This window comes from Dipodomys merriami, unplaced genomic scaffold, assembly GCF_024711535.1.
Source record: "Dipodomys merriami isolate MVZ:Mamm:240054 unplaced genomic scaffold, mDipMer1.0.p SCAF_1, whole genome shotgun sequence".
In the NCBI taxonomy this organism is placed as follows: domain Eukaryota; kingdom Metazoa; phylum Chordata; class Mammalia; order Rodentia; family Heteromyidae; genus Dipodomys; species Dipodomys merriami.
In genome coordinates this window covers 135147256-135173583 of record NW_027202270.1, presented here as the reverse complement: position 1 = coordinate 135173583, position 26328 = coordinate 135147256, and the positions used below count along the sequence as shown (strand labels likewise).

Sequence of the window (26328 nt, the reverse complement as noted above, 5' to 3'; positions counted from 1 at the left end):
GTCATTTGTGATCTGTACTGACAGTTCCTTCAGAATGTCTAGTGTTAGGGAGTTTTGAAGGTTGCCATTGAATCATTTTTCTCCCATGTAAAATGTTTCCAGACAATTTGCATGGGCCTTTGCAAGTGAGACAGGACATCAGTTCCACCCTCACACACCTTTGCCTCTAGTTAAGGAAGCAGTGTGCCCAGTGAGGAGTAGGAAGGGTTGTTTTGCAAACTCCCTGCACTGCACATACTGCATTTCAGCATGTCTGTCTCCTCCCTGAGTATGAGTGGAGGCTGTGCTCTAGAGCCCGGAGTAGGCATTCTGCATGGTGGGAGCTAGAGGTTCTGACTAGAGGCAGAGGTTGGCATGGAGACAGACTGGAATCTTGCAGTCATCTGGCTTTTTGTCTCCTCTGTGGAGAGACCCTCTTCCTAGGAAGGCCAAGAAGGTAGGTGTTCTGCTCCAACAAGGAGAGAGGAGTCCTCAGAGCATGCCCACACCCACACAACCTAAATCCAATCCCAAAAGTAATTCTTGATTCCTGGTTATTTTTTGCCCGGTAAGAAAGTTGGTTTTGTTTCTTTTTTGGGGGAGTGGGGCTGCAAAATTGAAATCTATCCTTCCCGTTACTAATGCAGAAGGCTCTGGGCACAGTAATAATAATTGGTGTAACGAAGACACAAAACGGACTGCTTTCACCTGAGTTTACATTACAACAAGGAGCTGGGCCTAGTAGGGTAGGTAAAGTCAAGCTAGGGAGAGAAAAGAGGGTGATATATCAGTGTTTACACTGCCATTTCCAGAGATTTATCTTCTCTTGGACTTTCCAACCCAGCATTCAAGACAGGTCCTAGAAGCTAGGGCATGTGGCTTATGCCTGTAATCCTAGCTACTCAGGAGACTGAGACCCAAACATTGCAATTCAAAGCCAGCCTGGGAAGATGAAACTGAGAGACTTATCACCAACTAACCAATAAAAAGTTGGAAGTGAAGTGTGACGCAAGTGCTATAGTACCAGCCTGAACTCTGGGCCTGGGTGCTGTCCCTCAGCTATTCAGCTCAAGGCTAGTGCTCTACCACGTGAGCCACAGCGCTACTTCTAGCTTTTTTCTTTTTGCTTATGTGGTGCTAAGGAATCGAACCCAGGGCCTCAGGCATGCAAGGCAAGTGCTCTATCACTGGAGCCACCTTCCCAGCCCTAGTACCAGTCTTGAATGAAAAAAGCTATGCAAGAGCAAGAGGCCCTGAGTTTAAGCCCCAGTATTATACATGCACATACACACAATTTGCTAGGTTTTAGAGATAACATTCTCAGACTTACCAAGCAGATCCATGTATGGAAGATACTACCATAACATCTAATCCCAACAAACATGAACTGACCCACCAATAAATGCAAAATGTCCACATAGCTCTTTCCACATGAGCCCCACCTTCCCCTTAAGCCCAGCTTGAATGTCCTAGATGTTGGGGTCCTGCCAGACCCTCCTGGGACCAGCGAGGAGGCCTCCTGGGTAAGGCAGAAAGAACATCTTTTCTGAATCAGAGGTTAGACTCTGGCCAGTAACTGTGAGATGACAACACAAACCCAAAGTGAAATACAAGCTGCCACTTTCCTTTGATGTGCTGCCCTTCACAGTCAACCTCTTCCTGGCCAGCCTTCACCCAGAGTCTGCTTCCCTCATCATTGGAGTCTCCTCTACTGGAAGATGGATGCTTAATCCCCTGACTGCTCAAGTTCATCCCAGAGTTCACCTATTCCAGAAACTTCTCTAGGCTCACAACCTGTGGAGTTAATGCCAGTCTCAGTACCAGCCTGGTAGCCATATCAAAGCTTCCAAGGCTCTTTGAGAAGAAAGGAGAATAGCTGTGCCAAGCCGGAAAAGAACCAACCTCTGTAAAGACATGATGTCCTTGGTTAACTTCTATCCTGTTTCCTAGCAGAACTCAAGCAGCTGGAGACATCCAACTCAGAACTGAAGATGCTGAAGCTCTATGGAGCCCATTCTTGCATGGGTGCCTTTGAAGCCCACAGCAGCAGCATGCTCTTCCTGTGGCAGCACAAGTGGTACACTCACCAGCAGTTTCAGATAGCCCACATTACTGGACCTTAGCAATCAGAAACTAGAAGTGGAAGTGTGGCCCAAGTGGTATAGTACCAGTCTCGAATGAAAAGAGCTATGCAAGAGCAAGAGACACTGTGTTTAAGCCCCAGTACTAGCGCACTTGTACACACACACACACAGGCACGCGCACGTGCGTGCAATTGCCTAGGTTTTAGATTCATTCTTAGACTTATCAAGTAGATCCTGAACCTAGAAGAGGTAACTCATAGAGATCAGCTTTATTTCACCAGAGCTTCCCAGGGTCAAGACAAAGGAATAGAGTAGGTCACAGGTGATCTGGGATCAGCCATCCTTTTCCTTGAGGAAGTCTGAGGGGTTCATCATGTAGACTTATGACTAAAAACCCAAGGATCACAAGGTGCCTCGCACCTGAATCCTAATTATTCAAGAGGCTGAGATCTGAGGATTGTGGTTTGAAGTTATTCAAGAGGCTGAGATCTGAGGATTGTGGTTTGAAGCCATCCTGGGCAGGAAAGTCTGTGAGACTCTTAACTCCAATTAAGCACCAAAAAAGCACCAAAAGTGCCAGAGAGCTAGACTTAAGCAAAAAAAGCTCAAGATGGTACCCAGGTCCTAAGATAGGCATAAAACAAAACAAATCATCAAGGATTATCCTGCCAAAGCCATTTTGTGGACAATGCAACACTATCCTTTATGAAGCCTTTTCTGAGGAAGATTCATACAAAATTATCATAGATGTTTAAGGAAGTTTTATGACAGGATTTCCTCAAAATCTTACTATGTTTCTTGCTCATGATTTAACTTAGCAGAGATAAAGTTCTTTAGAAAACCCCATAAGGATGACTGATTACATGTTCCTTCCCCTATTTTACCCACTTTATCTGTGTATATAAGACTTGAGGCAGGAGTGTAACTGCCAAGAATTGAACAGGGAGATGGCCTGGGACCGAGGTATAGCCTACTCCTTGTGGTAGAGCACCTGCCTAAAGTATGTGAAGCCCTGGGTCCAATCCTTGCAGGACAACATAAAAAATTTCAAGCCTTTTTTTGATGGCCTTTAATACACTATAATTGTGGCTAGAGGCAGAATCCATTGGCTTTAGATGCCAGATAGATAAGATTGACAAATGGTTATGAAAACGTGACTAACTTTTACTCCCGGCACATTTACACTGGTCCTACTTCCTAGTGAGGGTAAGCCACATGGTAAGGGCACATTAACTTCATTGTGAGGTAAGCTTTGTTCAAGTGATACTCGCTTTCCTGAAGAGCACAGGACCAGAGGTAGTGAGACATAGGCCAAGATGTAGGCTTCTCAGTGCTGCTGTGATTTGGGGACACAGGGAAGGACTTTCCCAATATTTTATTCTTCCACCATCTACCAGGGGGCAGTACATCTTTTTCTGGTAGGTTTTATGAGTCACATGATTCCTGTAGCTCCCACTCAGTTCTGCCATTGGGCCATTACACAAAACCACCAGAGTGTGGCTGTGTTCCAGGCAAGCTTTATTTATGAAAACAAGTGTTGTGCCAGATTTCTTCCACAAGCTGTAGTTTGCCTACCCCTGATCTGGATGAAATCTCCTCATCCATATTCATGTAGCATTCTTCCATCTCTTTCATGGTTGGGATGCTTTCTGGGTAACATTAGAATCAAATGACAAATGCACTTGGCCACTAAAACTTGGGCCAAACATTCTAGTCACCCACATGTACTTCTCTGTGGCATGCCCTGCCTTGGATGAAGACAAAGGAGAGTAGCATTTAAGACCTGGATGAAATTGATAGAAAACAGGCCTAACTGGCTTAAAGCAAAGAAGAAATGTGTCATCTCTGAAACGGAAGTCTAGGGGTAAGGCTGGCTGTATGGGCCAAACATAATAGTACAGGTTCTATTGAACTCATGTTGCTTTTGTGCCCTCCCCTGGAAGGACACTGGTAGTAAATGCATTTAAATGCATTTTAAAAAGCAGGGTTTCACTATAGAAGTAGGAAACAATGAATAAGTAAGGGGAGGGAACAGAAGGGTGGGGAAGAGTGATCAAGTAATACCGGACACTTATATGGACATGTTAAATTGTACAACCCTTTTGAAATTCAAGGAAAGTATGTTTAAAATTAATTGATGAAAACAAGTAAGCAAGCAAACAAGAACGCACTTGCAAAAAGCAGGGCCTTGTTGAAGATTCAAAGCTGGCCTGGAACTCAGTCTTTCTGCCTCTCCCTACTAAGTGCTAGCATTACAGGTGTGAACTACTACACCTGACTTGTAAAAGCATTTTAGTATTAACAATATTTTCAACTTATAATGGGTTTCTAATGGGATGTGGCCCCATCATAAGTCAAGGCACAGCTATAGTTGCAACTGGAAGTATCCTGGATACACACAAAACTGTCTCAGATGAGCTCCTAGGCCACCACTCCCTCCTGGCTGCCTGAAAAACCAGGAGCACTCTAAGCACACTTCCCAAACAATAACCCCTAAGTCAGCCTACCTCATTTACTACCTCTCCTCATTCAGTCCTTGACTCAGTCTCAGAGGTGGGCGAGGCTGGTGTCTGACCTGCATTTTACAACTGGAGAAACAGGTCAGGAGCAGAGTGAATCACCTGAGGTCTCCCTGTTGTAAAATGAGGAAGTCTACCTGAGTCAGATCTGCTGCCCCCAAATCCATGCTCCCACCGCTCCAGGCCTCTGAAGGAAGGAGTGCGAGGGTTGTAGAAGTCAAGACGAGGGCCAAATATGCACACCATAAACATAAAAAATTCCTCCAGGGCTACATGACTGAGGTCCTGAACACCTGCCTCCATCTTCCACCAAGACTTGGGTGGAGACAGCCAAAGGTAGGAACAGGTCCACTTCAGTTTTCTAATGGGTCCCTCATGCTCTGCCCATACTCATGTCATTCTCAGCACCAAGTGTGTGTCACCCCAGTGCAGTGTGGCCCTGTGAGGCCATACTGAGACGATCTTTCTGATAGCTGACCTTAGCCAAGGTGGTAGCCAGTCTTTTTCAGACAGGCCCCAGCATGTCTAACCAGTTTCTGGACAGCTCAGTTGCCCACAATGACAGCTTTGCTCTGGCTTTTCATCACCTGGTACAGGAGGTTCAGAAACCAAGGACCAAGGTGGCCTGATGACGTTCAAGAAGACAGCAGGGCAAGACACAGCCTTTGATTCCCACTCAGCTTGCTGGGAACTAGTCTCTACTCTTGTCTTTCCAAAAGAAACAGCTTTCTTATAAAATGACTATGTGTAATGTGTTTAAAAATAAGCTTTCTAGCCTGGCGCCAGTGGCTCATGCCTATAATTGTAGCTACTGAGGAGGCTGAGATCTGAGGATCGTGGTTCAAAGCTAGCCCAGGCAGGAAAGTCCATGAGACTTTCTCTCTCTCTCTTTCTCTTGCCAGTCCTAGGGCTTGCACTCGGGGCCTGGGCACTGTCCCTGAGCTTCTTTTACTCAAGGTTAGCACTCTACCACTTGAGTCACAGCACCATTTCCAGCTTTTTCTGTGTATGTGGTACTGAGGAATTGAACCCAGGGCTTCATGCATGCTAGGCAAGCACTCTACCACTAAGCAGCATTCCCAGCCCATCTGTGAGACCCTTTTCTCCAACAAACCACTCAGAAAACCAGTAGTAGTACTGTGGCTCAAATGGTAGAGTGCTAGCCTTGAGCTGAAGAGCTGAGGGACAGTGCCCAGGTGCAGAGTTCAAGCCCCACAACTGACAAAAAAAAAAAAAAAAGCTTTCGAGCCAGGCACCAGTGGCTCACATCTGTAATTCTAGCTACTTAAGAGGCTGAGCTCTGAGGATCATGGTTGGAAACCAGCAGGGGCAGGAAAAGTCCATGAGAGTCATCTCCAATAAACTACTCAGAAAAAAGCAGAAGTGATGCTGTGGCTTAAAGGGTTGAGCACTAGCCTTGAGCACGAAGTGGCTCAGGGACAGTGCCCAGGCCCTGAGTTCAAGCCCCAGGACCAACAAAAATGCTTTTGTATAGTTTTAGACAGAAAAAAAAATCACAAACAGCACACAGAGTTCTCATTACCAACCAGCCAGTTTCTCCCAATTGTTAAACATTTTATGTTAATATAGGGCATGTGGCACAAGGAATGGAGCAGTCTGCTTATGTTATTAATTAGCATGTTTTATTCAACTTAGTTTTTAACCTAAAGCCACTTTACTGTCTTTGGATCACCTCTACAATACATTCTATTTAGTCATGGCTCCTTAAGGTCCTCTTGACTATGACAGTTTCTAAGACTTTCCTTGTGTTTGATGACCTTGACAGTGTTAAAGGGTATTGTTACTTTGTAGAAGGTCAACTGGGACTTGTGTGTTCTCTCATGCTTAGCCTGGGATTGTGGTTTTCTGGAAGGAATGCCACAGAGGTAAAACTACTGCTCTGATGATCACCTGGCCCATCTGGTGTGGTCAGATGTCTCCAAGTAACTCCTTCCCTCCCTTCCATACCACACCATGTAGAAAAAGGAGCCCAACCCCACATTTAAGAATGTGGAGTAACTGTATCATACAGAATTCTACATGGGAGATGTGTTTATTCTCCATTTATTTACTTCTTCGGGCCTTCTGTCAGACCTCTGTATCAGCACATTCCAATGCCACAAACTCAACCAATGGCAAATTGAAAATACTCAGAAGAAAATGCCTATATCAAACATACTTTTTTTTTCTTGTCATTATTCCCTAAATAATCCAATATACTATTTGCCTAGAATTTGCATTGTATTAGGTATTGTAAGTAATCTTATTTTGGCAGCACAAGTGATGGGACCCAGGGCCTCCCGTGTGCTGAGCAAGTACTCTATCACTGAAGCTCTGTCCCCACCCCTAGAAGGGGTGTGAGGTTTTGTGCCTGTGCCATGTTATATTAGCGTCCACAAATCTGGGTTTCCTTGAGGAGGGTCTCAGAAAGCAATCTCCCAGTATTGAGACATGACTGTATTTATGTCAGTATGGACTCATGAATATTTTTTTACTCTGGGTTTTGTTCCAGCAGTACAGTGTTTACATTGTTGTTCAGATTGTTTCTGTTTTGGCCACTGGGAACTCTTTCTGTTGAATCCTGTGTTTTTTTTTTTTTTTTTTTTTCTTGCCAGTACTGGGGTTTAAACTCAGGGCTTGCATGGACAGCATTTTACTACTACAACCACAACTCCAGTCTAGCTTTTCGCTGGCTATTTTGGAAATGACTCTCCTAAGCTACCCTTGAACCATGATCCTCCAGATCTCAGCTTTGTGAGGAGCCACAGTGCCTGCCTCACACCCTTTTCACATACCCACACTTCTCACTTTCAGGAACAATAATAATAATACATTTTTCTTTCAAGAACAATGCTTGTTGATAATCCATGATATTAAGTAATATGTTTGTTTGAGTTCAGCTATACTATTCTCTCAACCTTTGATCACATTAAGTAAGTACACTGTGCTTCGTGACGGTTATCTTGGGTGTGATTCTGTTGCCACCCCTGTACCCAGGATGGCCCAGGCTGATGGGACATTGGATATTCTGGGGCTTGCAGCTATCAAACACCACGTGCTGACTAGTGCCAGGCACAAAAGATAGAGCTGAGGGCCCTGCAGGTGAAACCTTCTTGACGGAGATGACCAAGTCCTGGAAGTTCTACCCTGTGTTCCTCGCTAGGCAATACCCTTTGAGACCCTCTCTTCCTTCTCCCCAGCAGTGACTGCTGTGTGCCTGGATCCCAAGGGAGACCATGCATGTAGTGTCCATCTTCCCTTCACCAACACCTGCTGGCAACCTCTGGGTGCTTGCATGGGGCCCTGAGACTGGGTTCTTTCAGGGAGAGAGAAAGGAGAGCCCAAGAGCTTGAGGATTGGGGCTAGGACGGTGGCTCAGTGGTAGAGTACTTGCCTCGCATTCATGAGGCCCTGGGTTCATTCCTCAGCACCACATAAACAGAAAAGGCCTGAAGTGGTACTGTGGATCAAGTGGTAGAGCGCTAGACTTAAGCTGAAGAGCTCAGGGATAGCACCCAGGCCCAGAGTTCAGGCCCCATGATCGACCAAAAAAAAAAAAAAAGAGTTTGAGAATCAATGATTTAGTTTCCCAGATCACTGAGTTAGAGGGCTCTAACTCCCTCCTTGAGGGCTCTACTGAGCCACTCTGGAATTCAGGTGCCTGGGCCACATCTGAGTCTTTTCTCTAAGCTTTCTCTGTGTTTGTTCATTTGTTTTGTTTCGGGGGAAGGATTTATTTTGCTCTTCTAAGCTTTCAGGAGACAGGGCCAGGCTTTAAAACCCATGTAAATCTCTCCAGTGAGTGGTGCAGGATAGGGCCTTGCAGCTCAACTCCTGAAGAGGCAACCCAGAACTGCCCATCAAAGGCAGCAATAAAAAGCAGTGCAGGGCCAGGCGCTGGGGGCTCAAGCCACAGTTTTACCTGTTCTGGAGGCTGAGATCTGATGATCACGGTTTGAAGCCAGGCTGCACAGACAAGTCCTCCAGGTTCTACCTCCAATTAACCAACAAAAAGCTGGACTGGAGGTATGGACAAGTGGTAGAGTGCCTGCCGTGAGTACAAAAGCCCAGTGAGAGCACAGTGCCGAGTCTAAGCCTAGTACCAAAAAGAAAAGCTGTAGGGACAGTGATTTCCCCCCCCCCCCCCACACACACACACGTATTTGTGGCACAGTGACAAGACACTGGGCTCACTGGGCTGTGGGGGGGGGGAGGGGGAAGGAAGGGTGGGGGAAGAGAAGGGACCCGCAGCAAGTGTAGATCCTCCCCAACCCTCATGGGAGCTCTCCCACAGGGGAAGGCCTGCCTCTCACATTGAGGAGAGGGTGAAGAGCCTGAACTCATTTCCTGAATGGGAATCATGGTTCAGTTGTTGGAACCAAGGTCCCTCCTACCTAAAGTCTCTCACCAGCCTTGCGTAGTTCTCTGTGGACGTGACATTCCTTTCTCAGCTGGCTGGCCTCACTGTGGCCTTTTGGTCCAAAGCCACTGGCCAATGTCCTTTAGCCCTAGATCTGCCCTTGCCACCCCCAAGCTGTTGATGGCACCAGGAGATAGGAAACAATGACTCTCTTAAGTGTTGGCATGCACAGCCAGCTGAGCCTGCTGGGCTAGGGATGAGTGACTGGTGGCGTGGGCAGCAGCTTGGTTCATTCTTTCCTTTTTTTCCCCTCCTGGTCCTAGAGCTTGAACTCAAGGCTTGGATGATGTCCCTTAGCTTTTTTACTCAAGGCTGGCATTGCCAGATGAGCTACAGCTCCACGTCCAGCTTTTTGGTAGTTAATTGAAGAAAAGAGTCTCATAGACTTTCCTCCCCGGGCTGGTTTTGAACTACAATCCTCAGACCTCAGCCTCCTGATGAGTTAGGATTATAGGCATGAGCCACTGGTACCTGACTTTGCATGGCTCATTCCTGGTATTGGTCTCCTGCAGGGGCTAGCTTGTGGGGAGAAAGCACCTCTCTCTACTGGCCTGATCGTTTGCTTTTCTTGGCAGAAAGCTGAATCCCTGCCTATGTTCAGCACTGGCATGGAAACTTTTGGTATAGTTTCCTTAATATAAAATCCTTGATTCTGCTTCCCCCTCCCAATCCCTGATCTACTGGAGAAAAAAATAGAAAACATTAATAGTAGAGACTGTGCCAGATAATTTTGCCTAGAGAAGGCTGTAGGTGTACAGGGACCCATCCCTGCGATGAACATACAGGCAAACAATCCTACCTGGGGCCTGGTTGTCACAGCAGGCCTGCTGGGCAGCTGGCATCTAGCTCAGGGCTCAGGAGGAGACCTGCTCAGCTGGTTGTGAACTGTCGAGGGCCACCTGCTTGGCACACCTGTAAACACGCCCATCATGCAGTATGTACACATGTGCCTAGGGTCCAATGAGCAGGCTTGTCTATTTCCACTTCACTCACAATAATGAATCCTCATCATGAAATTAATATTCTCTTTTAAGAGACTTGAGCCACTCTTTTGTGCTTGTTGAAATGTAAACATTACAGAGCATATCCCTTATTTTGAAACTCATTCGAAGGAAACCTGAATGGATCTCTGCTAGTTTTATCATAGGAACCACCTCTAATGCATACTTTAGTCAGGGCTATTTTAGGATGCTTTTGTAGGGATTTGGAGAAAAGCTTTTCTGGTTCAAACTTATTTCAGAGTGCCCAAAGGAGGCCTTTTGACTATGGGAGATTCCAAAACTCCACCCTATTTTGTGAACATGTGTCCTAGGAGCCATGAAGTTTGGAGCCTGTGACGGACATCAACAATTCACCCATACCTCAGACCACCCCGTCTGGCCTATCCCATAAATACCTCTAAGTACTATTGTTCAGGGCAGTGGATTTGAGCCCAGGATTCTCCCATATTCTTGGCTGCAATGCTCACTGTTTCAGGGATTGGCTTGTTATGTGGCAAGTGAGGACAAGCCTGGCTCAGTACTACCACCAGATGGGCTGCAACCATGGTCCCAACGGGTCCTGTACAGAACACCAGGCTGACCCCAGGATGGCTCAATCTCGGCTGAGTGTGCACCCGGCACCAGACACTGCAGAAACACAAACTGAAACCAGAGCGAAGGACAGAAACTCAAACTGAAACAAGTGAAGGGCCGGGTGAAGGTATGTTAATGGTTAGTGGCTCTGACCCAGGTAGCCAGGGTATATATCAATTTCCCAGGTCCATTTATTTCAAAAGGTAACATTTATTGCTCAAGTGTCTCCAGAAAGCAAGCAAAGCACATTTGTCTTTGGCCCTTAACATATGTTGCCTTTCACTTTCTCTGAAGGATCGTCATGCACTAAACCTTGATATGTGAGCAGGATGGTGCTCATTCACTGCACATTTCAACAATACCCAGGCAGGACGAAGAACTAAGTGCCAGGCACAGTTCAAGCGTTTTTTTACATATGCCTCTAAGCCTCACAATGCATATGGTGCCACTACTGGCCTTGTATTAGGGCTCAAAAACTAGGGCAGTCACCTCATAGGTAAAGGTTGTCACTGCCCTGCCAATCTGGACAGCCCTGGCCCCAGCACTGGTTCTGCAGCTCCTTCCTCAGCTGGGCCGCTGGGAAGTCCGGAGTGGCAGCAATTCAACCCTTACTGGTGACAGTATGCCTAGGTGCCCTACAAGTACAAGCAGGCTCAAGCCATTGGTGCCGGGCTAGAAAATATTTTTGTTCCTCCTCTTCACAGGGGGTGGGGACAGTGTTACTTCACTCATGCATTACAAAACCCCAGACATGTTTGACCATTCACCATCTAGCAGTACATATAGAGAGCAGCAAATCGTTTCCCTTCCTGGGACTCCAGGGGTTGTTGAGAACAGAGCTTGGGAACAGGCCTTAGATGCCCTTGCTCTGGCTGGATTACAAACCTGCCTGGCAACCAGAGGCAACCAGTGTAGCATGAGAACAGGTGTGCTGCCCGGGGCTTCTCTGGTATGCTTGAGAGGGGAGGGGGGAAGTTAGACCTATAAAGAGAAGGGACTACTCAGCAGCTTTCCGAGCTTCCTCCAAGTGCTTTAAAGGAAACAGAGCTCAGTCCCACCTTGCAATTGAACTCAACTTTTCTTTGCTGTCCCCAACAGCTTCCTTTAGTTTCTTGGGTTATACTTTAGAGAGCCAAACCTGAGTGACATGAACTTGTTACACTGACTCCAACTGTTGGGTCAGAATGCTGTGTATCAAGAGGGGCGGAGCCCAGATATCCTTGAAACAAGTTCTCTTCGACTGGTTAAACATTTTTCTGCAGCTGGGGGCTGATGGGTGATGTCTATAATCCTACACAGGAAACTGAGATCTGGAGATCAGCCTGGGCTGACAAATCCTTGAGACTCATATCTCCGATTAACCAGCAAAAAGCTGGAAAACTGGCAAAGCACTAGCTGTGAACAAAAATGAAAATATGAGGCCCTGAATTTTGAATACATACCTACTCATTTGGGTTTTCTAATAGCAACCAGAGCTCAGTGATGCTGGCGTGGCAGGCTGCGTGGTGCACCCACAGAACTTGCTCTACTGAGCTGGAGGATAGGGCAGCAGTGGGAAGCATTTGGGAAGCCCAAAAAGTCAGGCCTTACTCTGAGGCAGGTGCCCAGAAGCTAGTTTTTCCCATCCTACAGTCAGCCTTGGTCACACACTAGCACCACAGTGGCTACTCACTCCTGAGGTTGAACACATGATCGGCATTCTCAGTCATTTAACACGTGTCTATCATTTTCCTCCTTGTATAGATGAAAGTATGGAGACTGAGTAGCTACTAAGTGACAGACAAAGATTTTGACCTAGGCAGTCCAACTGTAGAGCCCTGGAACAAAACAAACAGTATTGTTACAAATGTTAAGTTTGCCTTCTTTAGTCCTTGTTCAGGCTTCTATCTACTCAGCCTTGAACTCAGGGCCTGGGCTATCCCTGAGCTTTTTTGCTCAAGGGGAGTGCTCCATTTTCTGCTTTTTTAGTAGTTTATTGGAGGTAAGAGTCTCACAAACTTTCTTACCCGGGCCAACTTTGAGCCATGATCCTCAGATCTCAGCCTCTTGAGCAGTTAGAATTATAGGTGACAGCCACCAGCACCTGACTTCAGCTTTGTTCCTTTTTAAACTGCCCCAGCTGACAGCTCTTGAGCCTAGTTAAGTCTTTACTGAAGCAGTAGCTGTTATATAATGGTATTAGCGTACCACTTTAAATATTCTTGGCAAAGGTGGAACCATACTAAGTTCACCACAGTAAAAAAGAAGGTAGGAGTCCCTCAGTGACACTACAGCGGTGATATCTACAGCGTGACACAGCAAATCAAGAGGTTACCTGGCTTTGTGCAGGAGACTGTCCACAGTAAAGGGAAAAAACCTGATTTCAGAGATAACCATTGCTGTGAAGGCTATAAGAGACCTGGCTGTGACTTTGATTTGTCCACTTCAGCAGAGTAGTCTGCAGCTCCTTTCCAGTGCAGGCACCTGCCAGAGTCAGCTCAAGTCAGGTGACTAGGCTCCCCCCTCCCCCCCGGGAGCCCAGCTTGCTATCATGCCTTGGAGCCTGGGGACTACTACATCTAGGAATAAACAGCTGCCTGCCCCCCAAGCTTGGTTGTGCCTTCTGCTTTGTACCCCCTGCCTGAATGCCTTGCTTCCTTCCTACACCTGGTACCTCTTCACCAACAGCAGAGCGCAGCTGAGCCCCAACATCCATCCTGAAGAAACCAACTATGTTTAACAGATTGTATTTATGGCTAGCCAGATTCAGAGATCACCAAGAAAACACTGACATAATAAGCAAGCATTCTGATCTGAGGGATTGTGAAATTTCATGACTGCTCGTTATTCTACTGGTTTTCCTCTGTCTAGAAAATAACATCTTTGATATTTGACATCAGATGGATTGAAGCTGTGGTACCCTCTACCATTCTAAATCAAACAAGTTACCCGACTTTAATCCCTCCCTCTAGGAAAGCAGAATTTCCTGTGAGCTGGACAGGAAAATCAAAGCTGAGCAGTTCTAGCCAGAAACCTACTTTCTTGCTAAAGTCAACCTGGTTCAGTCTGGAGTTGGGTCCACAGATGAGTTAATCTGATCTTAGGCCTTCTTGACTTCTAGCTGGCCCTTGGCAGTTCTGCTGCATCTTCATTGGAACTCTCTAGAAACTGGAAGGTCCTGGTGAACACCAAACCCTCTACACTGGGCACTCACATTACCAGAACACAAACCAGAGTTCTAGGCTGTCAATTCCTCTAAAGGCCATTTATTCAGCAGGAAGACGATTAACAACATTGTCAAAAGTTACTCCTATTCAAACCCTGGCAGTCTTTCTAATGAATAGGTCACCATTTCTCATTTACCTATACTTCCTCAGGCTGAGCTGAGCCCTCAAAACAGACATAGTCAGAGCAGGTGACTATATTTGTTCCTTGCCCTGCAAGCCCCAGTAAAAAGACCTTTTTTGATCGTTCAGGATGCCACATAAGCCCAGAAGCTTCCAGAAGCCTCTTCCTTCAACTACCTTGGCCTTTCAGGGGCAAGAAGACACCACCACCAAGAAGGATAAAATAAGTTTTTATTTATAGTCTTATAGTAAAGGGGAAAGCCTTAACTTGCAAGACAGTTCTTCAGCAGTATGTACAACATACTTTTTATTTCCATGGAATGGAATCAAACACGGACTGAGACTACAGAGTATACACTAGAAAATCAGCGAATGCCAGGAACAGAGTAGGAAAAAGACAAAGAGATGAGGCCTAAAGACACAAAACCCTTCACTGGGATCTGTTGACGGCAGCCAGAACCAGGGCTGGACCACACAGTGGAGACAGGTTCCAGGAGGAAAAAAGGACTCAGGGCGAGGGTGGGGATGGGACCGCACTCAGGTGCGGGTTTAGTACCAGGTAAATTGCTCTTGGTATTTACATACAAAATCAGTTGGCTCTATTTCTTAGAAATACACACAAAAAGAAAGGAAGATTTGATAATTACTTTATGAATCTGTCGCTTTGCAATATCGACATCATCAGAAATAGGGACAATTCACTCAGATTCAAATTTCAGTAGCAGGAAATAAATATCAAAACATCATCACTGGCTCTCAATACAAAACTTCTACCCCACCCAAGTCCCCTCCCGTCCCACCCCCAATAACCACCCCCTACCACTCTCCGGAGGCTGCTGCTCCACTGCTGCTGTCTCCTGTACATACCACAAGTGTCACGTGGCCCTCCATAAGGCTGGCACTGCAGCTTTAAACAGCTGGCTGAGAAGCAGGAATGAATCTGCACATCTTTCTCCACTTTCCTTTCACACCACCAACTTGTTTTTTGTGGTCCTGGGGCTTGAACTCAGGGCCTTGCACTTGCTAGCAGAGCACTCTACCACTTGAGCCAGGCCCCAGTCCCACCACAAACTTCCTTAAGGATCTGGTCTTTCAGCTGGAACGATAATAGCTTTCCAGAAAAAATAATCCTTATGAACGAGAGGGGGTGATTCTGATTACTCCAACCTGGTCATCTTCTCAAAAGTCGAGCCATTCACAGATTCACAAAGTCTATCAAACAGAGGTGGGGGGCGGGAGGGGGTGGGGCAAGGGAGGACTGGGAGGAGGCCTAGCAGGGTAGGCATCCCTCCAGGCAAGTGCCCAGAAGGGCTATAGGAGCTGGTAGGGTGGACAAGACACCATGTGCTCAGGTCCGGCCGGCTGTCTGTCCTCCACAGAAAAAGCTGCCAAGTTGGGGTGTTTTGGTTTAAAAATTCCTGGAGGGGACAGGGAATCCCTGAAGGGAATACATTTAGCAGGGGGGGGGGGTGAAAATGGGGAAGGAGAACGAGAGTTGTTGTCCAAGAGCTTCTATGTAAAAATAAAAATTTAAAAAAAAAAAAAAGAAAGAAAAAAAAGTCTCTTAAATGGTTCTGAGGGTTCTAATGAACTGAGAGGAGAACTGAGACGATGGAGGAGACAGACAGTTTTTATTGCTGGCCTGCTCCAGCGGCTTTAGCTGGCCTCCATCCGGAGTTTCTTCCTGCTTTGGGGCTCTTCAGGCTCCGACTCCGAGCTGGAGTCTGAGCCCCCATCGAAGGCAGAGATGGTGCTGCCCTTGGCGTTGGTGTAGAGGCTGTTGTCTGAGGAGGAGTAGTTGGTCTGCAGTTGAGCACTTGACCTTGCCTTCTCCAGTGCACGGACTAAAAGGCAACCAAGGGAGCATGTTACCACCTTCTGGAGACTCAGGAACAAACAAGACTCTGCTCAGGTCCAGCCTGTTCTTCCTAAGGGCTTGCTTGCTGGCCCCCAATGCTCAGGGTGACTCAGAAGTCACTCCCTTCTAGTGGCTGTTCCACTCGCACACTTCAATTCCCCCTTCTCTCTCCTTTCTTGGCTGGGCACACAGGACCAGCGACTCTGCCATCCCACCCAACCCTGAAGAGAGAAGGCTTGTGATGTTCCCATCCTGCCACAGAAGTCCAGCACAGAGGATGGAGTGCGAGTTCCCTGTCGGATTCAGCAGTGCAATGACAAAGAAGAAGCCGGCCCAGCAATGCCCGGCTCCACAAGGTTATGAAAGTCTCACAACAGCCAGGAAGGATGACGTAAGATATACTGACCAAAGAGAAGTTTTGGTTCAAGATCCACTTGGAATGACAAGCTGGACACTTGGAAGTCAGTCACCAATGCGCACAAAATACCTGGACCTACTGACAGCCCCTACATGCAGGCTGCTCAGCCCATTCACCAACCCACTGATGCCACCCACGGCCCATCCCTTGGTTCAGCTCAGCTTGAGCCTAGGTCAACCCATTCATTTTATTTATTTCATTTGAGATGTTCTAACCCAGGTGATTACTTGCATTTCCTTTTACTTGCATCTTCCATGAGGGAGGAAGAGAAGTGAATTCCCCAGGAACAAAGAACTTGATCAGCTCTCGCTTTCTCCTGTGGTTGTAGGAAAAGGCGGGTGTGAGCATTGGAGAACAGCAGGGGCCTGGCCCATAGGCTGCCCTGAATGGACTACCATTGACAATGGGGAGGGCTCACTGTCCCTGAACACCTGGAGTTTCCGGTACTTACGCAGCACATTCCACTCCAAGGACTTCAAAGCTCTTTTCAGACACCTGATATCAGGTGAGACCCCTATTGCAGGCAGAGCACCTGAGCTCCGAGAAAGGGAGAAAGCAGGCCAGAAAAGACACACCACTGGATGTCCAACTCCCTAGCCTCCACCATCTCACTTGGTGGCTCAGAGATCCTTCCTCAAGAAGGCTCTAACACTCAACTACCCAGGCCAAAGAAGCAAATCCGAGGCTGTTTCTGAGGCACAGAACTGGCTCTGACTGCAGGCCCAGGTGAAAGCCCTGGCCTGGCCCGAGCACAGCAGGGCCAGTCGCCCTATGAGCTCAGCTGCTCACCTTGCTGCTCCAGAAGAGCGTTCTGCCGTTTGAGGTCATCAATATCTTGCTGGTGCGTGTGGTTTTTCCTTCTCATATACTGGATATACTCTGTGGCTTTGTCTAGGATTTGGGCCCGGGATGCCTGTTGCAATATGAGAAAAAAGCACAGGGGACAAAATAAAGACCAAGTGCAGGGAGCGGAGGAATCATGGCTTTCCACGGAGACAGCTTGAGAGGCTGGGTACAGTGGAGAGAGGAAATAATATGGCTAACTATGGGATTCTTTGTGTCAAAATGCCAAGTGCTTCACAGAGCTTACCTGAGACACACAGCCGAGTTCCACTAGGAACCCAGGGTTCAGAGAAGTTCACTGGCTTATTCAAAACCACCAGTGGCAGAGCCTGGGTTCTGACTCTTGGCCCATCTGACTCCTCAACTTGGACTCCTCCCATCCCCTTTGGTTCTTTAGGTTGCTTTAAAGTCTTCAGCTTGGCTATGTCTGAAAATATCAAAATACTACTTAAGTGAAAGCTCTGGCTATTCACTCTCTGCTATGGCCGGCTATAATCAACTGGTCCAATATGATGAGAGTATAATGTCAGCTGATGCTGGCTTGGATAGAAGTGGATATCCTGCTTTTCATTGAGATCTCACACTTCAGTCAGATCCTCAAACTTCTGATAAGTAGACCCAACTGAACACTGAGATATATGATACCGTTTCAGCCTTCTCTTGTGAAAGTGGTCAGTGATTGGTGTCAATACAGGAAGGGCATGAGACTGAGCCATCTCAGGAAGCAGCCACACCTCTACAATGACCAGAGGCAGCCTATCACTAACCTGCCAAAGCAACAAATTAATAAGGCAATAAAATGGAGGGCAGACTACTGGGCCCCCTAGAAGACATGCTCATCTGGGAGACGCCTTCCAGGCTGTAAACAGTTACTTTTGGCCAGGCAGCCAAATTGATAGAATGGTACAAAAAAAGCCCAAGGTAGGACCATTAGTAGCTAAACTGTGACATGCATGTCACACAGGCTTCTGAGAAGTAGTAGAAAAGTTCTGTGTCCATAGGGTAGTTTTTGGCAATTCTGTAACCCAAGTGGTTCTAAACAACTGGGTCACAACAGTAGGAGAAAGACAAAAGAAAGCACCCACACTGAGATTAGCAAAACTAAGTTTACTTTTGAATTAAGTGCTAACAATCTCAAGTTACAGATCTCAGCGTAGGCTGACTATCAGAGAGGTATGCAAGGACTGAGTTTATTTAGTAGACTTGGAAAGCAATAGTACTTCAGGCTTATTCTTGTAGTACCCTGAAGGCAAATTTTTCAACCAGAAAACATGTTCAAGCAATCATTTTTATCTGGCATGACTTATGTGCAAGGTACTGGGCAGACTACTGTGGGGAACTATTAAAATACATTATTCTTAGCATATCTGCCCAGAAGCTTACTTGCTATCTAGTTAAGAAGATAAGTATTATCTACACATAATCACAGGCAGTGCTGACACGTGTGGCAGGACTAGACGACTGCAGATTACAAAGGCCATGGGAAGATGGCCTCTGGCATGGGTGATTGATTCCTGTGTGCCAGGCACTGGCCCTGCTCTGTATCTGACACATTCGTGCATATACACATGAACCCTGCATTAGACCAATGAGGAATTTTAGGGAAAAGGTCATGCTAAACAGGGAGAGTAGCAGAGTCAAGAAGTCAAGGAAGAAGTCCAGTGTTTCTTTAACTGGTGGTCTGTGTAGAAGGAATGAAGAAACATAACAAACACTTCAGATGCACTTCTGGCAAAGGGCTTTATTGGAGCTAATAATTTTTAAGTGATAAGATGGGTGTGAGTACATAATTAGAAAGAACTAAAATATCTTGCCTCTCTGGACACTAGAGGTGGAATTCAAACAGGCCAGTGGTGTTCAATAGGTCTGAGAAGCATGTCTGCAAGGTCATTACTAGGCTTCAGTCCTACAGGCACTTCCTGCCCAGGGCTGTTCTTTCTCTGACTAGAAATTCTCTATGCCCCCACTTAGCCCTCATGCCTACCCTCTTGACCACTGATATAACGACATCCATTTCACATCCCATCTATCTGTCTATATATAGTGGTGTTTGAACTCAGGGCTTTGTGCTTGCTAGGTAGGTGCTAGGTCCCTAGTCCACTCTGACTTATTTTGACTTGTTTCATTACTATTTTGAGCAGGGTCTCATTAGGCTGGCTTCCTGGCTGGCCTCCAAGTCAAGATTCCTTGCCTTAATCTTCTAAGTACAGGACTTGTAAGTGTGTGCCAATCTTTCTTTAAATGTCTTTTATTTGAGGGACAGTGCTAAGGTTGCAACTGAGAATCTTGCTAATTTGACTATTTTAAAGCTATTTTTTAAATTAATAGTTTCCAGGAGGCAATACTAGCTCTTATTTAACTACCTGGATGCATCTGGAATGAGGGAAGAAAAGCACAGTGTGAAACCAGAAAACACTTGCAAATGTTTTAGTAGTAGCTTGTAATAAATGACAGGTGGAGTAGCTGTCTATGTGCTCCCCGTTTCTCTGGCTAATTTATACATGAAACCATTAAATTATTATCAGGAAATGAAAAGTGAACACAGCAAAACAAGCCAGAAAATGAAACAAGGTTCTAAGAGCAGTGGCAGTTTCTACACCAGAGAAGTTTTTGGAGGCAGACAGAATTCATAGATTCTCAAAACAGAGTGCTCAGGAACCAAGTCACCAAGAAGACTGGATTGGTATAAAGCCAGCACAAGGCCTCCAAAATACTAAACATAGTTCTTCCTCTATTTCCTGCTGAAAGTGTCCTTGATTACTGGCCCCTCAGCAACTCCAAAGACTGGTTCAGGGTAGGGGGCATGGCTCAAGTAGCAAAGTTCCTGACTAGCAAGCTCAAGGCATTGAGTTCAAATCCCAGTACTGAAAAAAAAATGATGGTTCAGCTAACTTTATTTTGTCCTTCCTAAGACATTCCACAAGAATTAAAGTCCAATTAAAAAAAATAACTAAATAAAACCCACATCTACTCTAGAACAAAAGATGAAAGGTTGAATCTAGAAAATGCTAGATTAATCTGAATAGTGTCCTGTTCCAACATCTTTCCAAACCACAGAAGACCATAGCCACAGAAATGTTAATAGGCCCATCCTTGTCTTTATGAGTTTATGTGTTTAGTAAAGACTTCCAAGAAACCATGGGGTTTATGACAGGGACTGTGTACCAACTCCAGACTTTTGGTTTCAATCTTCTGAAAGGCTCTCCCAGCCAGCTGAATAACTAATAATACTCCTATGAGACTGCTGACCAAATAGGAGCTAGCAAGCCACCTGTCCATAAATCAAGTATTGCCTGAAAAAAGACGGAAGACTCATTTTTTCCTGCTAGTTTCTAGAGTTTGGACGCAGCCTTGAAGGTAGGGTAGACTCTAGTGGCTGAAGGAGATAATGACGAAGCAGCCGGGAGCTGGGCCTCCTATAAAACAGTGTGACAAGCTTCTCTCATACTGTGGGGGAACCACACAGCAGAGCGCTGGGCAGCCATTTCTTGGTCTAAAATGCTTGCACTCAGAAACAATGATGGAGGCCAGATGCCAGTGGCTCATACCTTTAATGCTCATACCTGTAATCCTAGATACTTAGGAGGCTAAAATGTAGAGGATGGAAGCTTTTTTGCCTGAGCAAAACAGTCCACAATATTCCATCTTCAAAATAACCAGCAGAAGCTGAGCTGGAGGCATAGTTCAAATGGTGGAGTGTCAACCTAGCATATGTTGGAGGCCGTGAGTTCAAGTTTAAACCCTAGTTCTTAAAAAAAAAATGATGACCATAACAAGGATCACAGCAGCTAACAGTAAGGGCTTATTAAATACCGTCATCCTAACCATACCCTTTGATATGCTCTTTTCTCTACTTTATAAATGAGGCACAGGTCTGTAACTTACCCAATGTCACATAACTTGAAGGAAGCACAGTCAGAATTTGAACCCAAGCCCATGAGACACCTGTATCTTGGGAACAGAGGCCACTTTAGAACTAAAGGGTTTAAAAAGACCAGAGCCAAGTGCCCATGTCTCACCCCTTTTATCCTAGCCACTCAGGAGGCTGAGATCTGAGGCTCATTATTAGAAGTCAGCCTGAGCAGGAAAGTCTTCAATTAGCAAAAAGCCAGAAGTAGAATTGCAGTTCAAATAGTACAGTATTAGCCTTAAGTGAAAAAGCTCAGTGCTCAGGCCCTGAATTCAAGCCTCAGTATCCCCCAACACACACACACACACACACACACACACACACACACACACACACACACTAATGTGCATGCAAGTGAGCCACAAGCAAAGCAAATCTAGCTGAAAAGGAAGGAATGAAAAACAGTAGCTTGTATTAACAGCAGCATTGAGGGAAGACTGTTTTCATCTAAAGACAGGTAAGCCAGGCACCTGGGCTCACACCTGTAATCCTAGCTATTAGGGAGGCTAAGATCAGAGGTTCACAGTTTGAAACCAGCCTAGACAGGAAAATCCGTGGGACTCTGATCTCCAACAAATTACCAACAAAAAAGCTGGAAATGGAACTGTGACTGGCTCAAGAGGTACAACAATAGCTTTGAGCAAAAGAATCTGAAGGATAGCAGCATCCAGGCCCTAAATTCAAACCCCAAGACAGGCACTCCCCCCCCCCCCACACACACACAAAAGAGGTGAGAAGCAAACAGGCTCCAAACAGAAACAAACGGAGAGGCAAAGACTGAAGATCGCCTGAGAAGATTGGCTGATCAAGCTGAGGGGAGGGAATGTCAGCTCCTGTGGCGCTGCTGGCTCCACCATCTCTTGGCAGCCAACAAGGGGAAAAATACAAGAGAAAATGGAGAAGATTCGGGGGTGTGGCAGTGGGTCCCTGCTTCTACTGTTTGTAATGCCGTTGCTGGCCAGAAAGGAAGGCAAGGTCAGGTCAGTTCACCTTCCAGAGGCACTGCTTTCTCAGAACTCAGCTTCTAGAAGAGTCCAACTCCCCAATCCAGTGCCACAGTGAGAATCTACACATTTCCAAAAAAGGCTCAGCCCCCAAAGAGCTTAATTCTAATAAGAACTTTTTTTTTTTTAAGTCTTGGGGCTCAAACTCAAGACCTGGGTGCTGTCACTTAGCTTTATGTTCTAGGCTAGTGCTTTACAACTTGAGCCATAATTCTACTTCCAACTTTTAGTTAGTCTCATGGACTTTTCCGACTTTTCTGCCCAACAGGCTTCTGTGTTTCTCAGAACTCAGCCTCCTGAATAAGCTATCAGTACCCAGCGCAAATCAGAACTTTTTAGGGCCTAAAAAGATTCCTCAAGTTCATTAAAAAGATGTTTAGGGGATCATCCAAGTTAAGTCCTACCTAAAGCAGTGACGCGCAAAGCTTTAATATATAATACAAGAGCTCTACACATTTCTGGACTTGTAGATCTTATTAGAGAAACTTAAGATTTGTATAAAAAGCAAATTTGTTTTTAGGAAGAAGGTGAAGAGAGGTGACACTGAGAACAGTGGTCTACATCATTAACAGTAGGAACATTATTGCCCTCCTTTGAGAATTTCCTAATAACCTGAAAAATAATGATCTTAGCTGTATTTATTCTTTTTTCCTCCATTATCAAAAATAGATCCTAGCTGGGCATAGTGGCTTATTCCTATTATGCAAGCACTCCAGAGTAAAAGCAGAAGGTTCCAGAGCTTTTAAAGGCTAGCCTCGGCTATAAACAAGATCCTATCTGACAACAACAACAACAACAAACAGCTCATAAGGGTTCAGTTGCCTTGTTCCTCTAATTAAAAGAGAGGTAACTTACTGCCCAACTTGCTAACTAATATGTTGTATTTGCTTTTCTGGGGGAGAGAGGATACTGGGCAGTGCTGGGGGGTCAAGTTCAGAGTGCTGCACATGATGGGCAAGTACTCTAGCACTAACCTACATCAACAGCCCTTGTGCTTTTGAGAGTTTCCCTGCGTAGCTCAGACTGATCTTGAATTCATCACGATACTCTTGTTTCCACTCTCCAAGTGTTAGGATTGCAGGTGAGTTCCACCATACCTGGTTCCTATTTTAAATGTTTTTTTGTTTATTTTTTTTAATTTGGAAACTCAGAAAATTATTTTCTACAAGCAGTTACACATACTAAGGTAAAAGGAGGGCTGGAAAAGCTGAAAAAAGCCATCTTCTAAAAGTAAAAATGACATCTGCACAACAAATTGGGTTAATATTATAAAATACTTTAATCAAAAATGGAATTCCACCAATACTAGGGAGATAGATGGGAAGGCTGTGAGGTTTCTAAAGGCCTTTTGCTTCTGCTTCTAGGCCCTCGGCTTGCCTGATTAGGAAAAGGCAGTTACCGGGCCCTGCAAAGAGCTTAAAGACAGGAGCCAACATTTAAGGGTCAAAATCACTTCCAAACCTTGCATTTTTTTTCCTCTGGTTGTTGGAAGTCTGAGACGAAGGTGTGGCACTTCCCCAACAAACTTTGTGAAAGGCCAGAGCACAGAGTTCCCAGAGAGGAAAAAACACTAATAAGTAAACACATAACCAAGTATCTGCTCTCATAACTAATACAAAAAAAAATACTTATTATCTTTTACCTGCTAAATTAGCTACCTTCTTAAAATGTACAAGCCATGGCTCAGATGGATGAATACCTATCATTTAGCAAGTGCAACACTCTTAGTTCAAAATCTAGTACTGCCAGGTGCCAGTGGCACACACCTATAATCCTAGCTACTCAGGAGGCTAAGATCTGAGGATAGCGGTTCAAAGCCAGCCCAGGCAGGAAAGGTCCATGAGACTCTTATCTCCAATTAACCACCAGAAAACTGGAAGTGGTGCTGTGGCTCAAGTCATAAGAGTGCTTTCCTTGAGCTGAAGAGCTTAAGGACAGCACCCAGGCCCAGAGTTCAAGCTCCACAACTGACAAAAACAAAATTTAGTATTGGAATTTACTTGGAAAAGAAATGAAGATGGGCACAGTGGCTCAAGCCTGAAAACCTCCTACTTAGGAGGTAAACAGGGGATTGAGGTTAGAGGTCAGCCAGGCAACAAAATTTAAGACTCCTGTCTTAACCAATTGCTGGGCATGATGGAGTATGCCTGTTAACCCAGAAACAAGGATGCACTAATAGAAGGACTGCAGGACAGGCCACCAGAGAATAAAGCAAGAACCTATCTTGAAAACAGCTAGCACAGAAAAGGCTGACAGTGCTCAATGCTAGAGAACCTGCTTTGTAAGCATCAGTTTAAGTCCCTAGGTTCGATCTCCAGTACTATTAAAAAATAAAAATAAGAGGCTATGGCAACAATCCTCTTAAAAAGCATACTGACAATCTTAGAAAGGCAAAATCATGGTTCAAAATAAACACCAGGAAATAGGCATTTGAAGGAAGGGGAATAAGGGAAGAAGGGAGAAGAGGGTGGGGAGAATATAGTCAGAATTCAACGTTCATCTTATAAAATTAAGAAAAGTGAGGGGAAAGTAGGTTGAGAGAGATAGGAATGTTGAAAAAAAGAGTGATCTTGATCAAGCTGCACTGTACTCACAAACTGCTTTGTTGAATGGCAACTCCTGTGTACAACTACTTAAAGATAATACAAATTTAAAAAAATGCTTAGGAAAAAAAATTATGACAAGACACAGCACAAACCTTGGCAATAAAAAGCCAGCTTCAGAGAAAGGATTCTAGCTCCGAAAATGGCCAGAATCACTAAGCCATCATTTAATTCCACAAATGAAATATAATAGCAGCTTTCTAAAGAAAAATGAGAGGCAAGCTTCTTGACAGTTTAATATGGTGCCCAATTTCAGTCATATTAAAGTGGAGGGTGAAAGAGGAAAGTACCTAGAACTGTACTACCCAATATGATCCATAAAAGCCACGTGGCTAATAAACACTTAAAATGTGACTACTTTGAACTGAGGTGGACCACAGTAATAAAACACATACTGGATTATTAAGACAGGGCAACAAGTCAGATTATGAGAACAACAAGGGAGAAATGTTTTAACACAAAATAAAACATTGACTTAAAAAAAAAAGAGTACAACAAAAATAGTCTAACTCATTAGTAATTATTAAGCAGTTATAATGTTCAAGTCATACTTATTTTAAAGTACTTGGTTAAATACAGCTAAAGTTAATACAATTAAATTACAAATACAATTAAAATTAATTTTACCTTTTACTTTTTATTAATAGCATCTTATGTCTACTGGGCAGTGGTTTTCACAGTATCTTAGGACAGAGAGTAGTCATTGTATTAGAGGAACAGTAAGATGTGTTTTTTTCACAAGATTTTGTAATTTTGCTTAAGGGAGGCAAGTAAGGAGACAGTGAGAAAAGGAACGGAAAAGGAAAGAAAGGAAGGAAAACAATACTAAAGGGAAAGTCTAGTCATCTATTATTTCAAATCTCAAGAGGCAAAACTTGTCTTCTGTCTCTGCAGTCCTTCTCAGGGAGTAAAAAAATCTCAGGGCTGGGAAGGTGGCTCAGTGGTAGAGTGCTTGCCTTGCATGCATGAGGCCCTGGGTTCAATTCCTCAGTACCACGTAAGCAGAAAAAGCCAGAAGTGGCACTGTGCTCAAGTAGTAGAGTGCTAGCCTTGAGCTGAAGAGCTGGGGGACAGCGCCCAGGCCCAGAGTTCATCTATCTCAGCTCCAGTAAAGGAGTAACCAGCCAACTGTCTGCACTATAGGCCCATCACCCTCAGTCAACAGTCAATCACAAAAATAAAGACAACACTAGAGGATCCACAAAAGTCCACAGATTAGGGCCCAAGGTTCTAAGGAAAGGGAAGTGTTTGAAGTGGGCTTTAGGAAGGGTCAGAGAAACAGGAAATAAGGGCTAGAACAGGGAGCCCCCTGTCCCCAGCAGTCTTTTCAATATCATTAGGGCATGGAGTTGGACCTTGAAGAAATATATCAGATAAGCTAGTGACATCTCTGGGCAAACAGAAGATGGCTGCCCAACTGCACAAATTAGGTGCCTTAGAGAACACTGAATAATGTCAGTCCTTTATTGGATGGTCAATAAAATGCCCTTGGAGGTTGAAAACACAAGTTTTTAAAGAATTTAATAGGACTGGAGGTGAGGCTCAAGTGGCATAATGCCAGCTAGGAACAAGAACAAGAAAGCTTAAGCAACAACAACAAACAAACAAAAGATCAAGAAATATAAGCAAGCTCAAGGCCCTAACTAAATTCAAACCCCAGTACCAGGAAAAAAAAGAAAAAGAAAATAATAAATTTACAGTCAGTGAGCCTGGACTTAAGGCTGAAGAATAAGGCAACAATTTAAGATTTACAAAATTTAAGCAGACAACAATCACCTAAATCGGAGTTT

General features: G+C 45.0%; 1 protein-coding gene across 5 annotated transcripts in view; it reads right to left on the bottom strand.

Annotated features, from left to right (window-relative positions):
* Positions 1–14116: 14116 nt before the first annotated feature.
* The window catches only part of Max (MYC associated factor X), a 28391-nt gene continuing 16179 nt past the window's right edge, over positions 14117–26328 (bottom strand). For 2 of the 5 annotated variants that reach the window (XM_070031762.1, XM_070031763.1), the window contains 2 exons: positions 16968–17091; positions 14117–15746 (listed from right to left, as the gene is read on the bottom strand). In XM_070031762.1, the coding sequence (XP_069887863.1) occupies positions 15559–15746; positions 16968–17091 (312 nt within the window). In that variant the 3' untranslated portion in view covers positions 14117–15558. The other 3 variants (XM_070031765.1, XR_011373934.1, XR_011373933.1) reach the window with 3 other exon arrangements.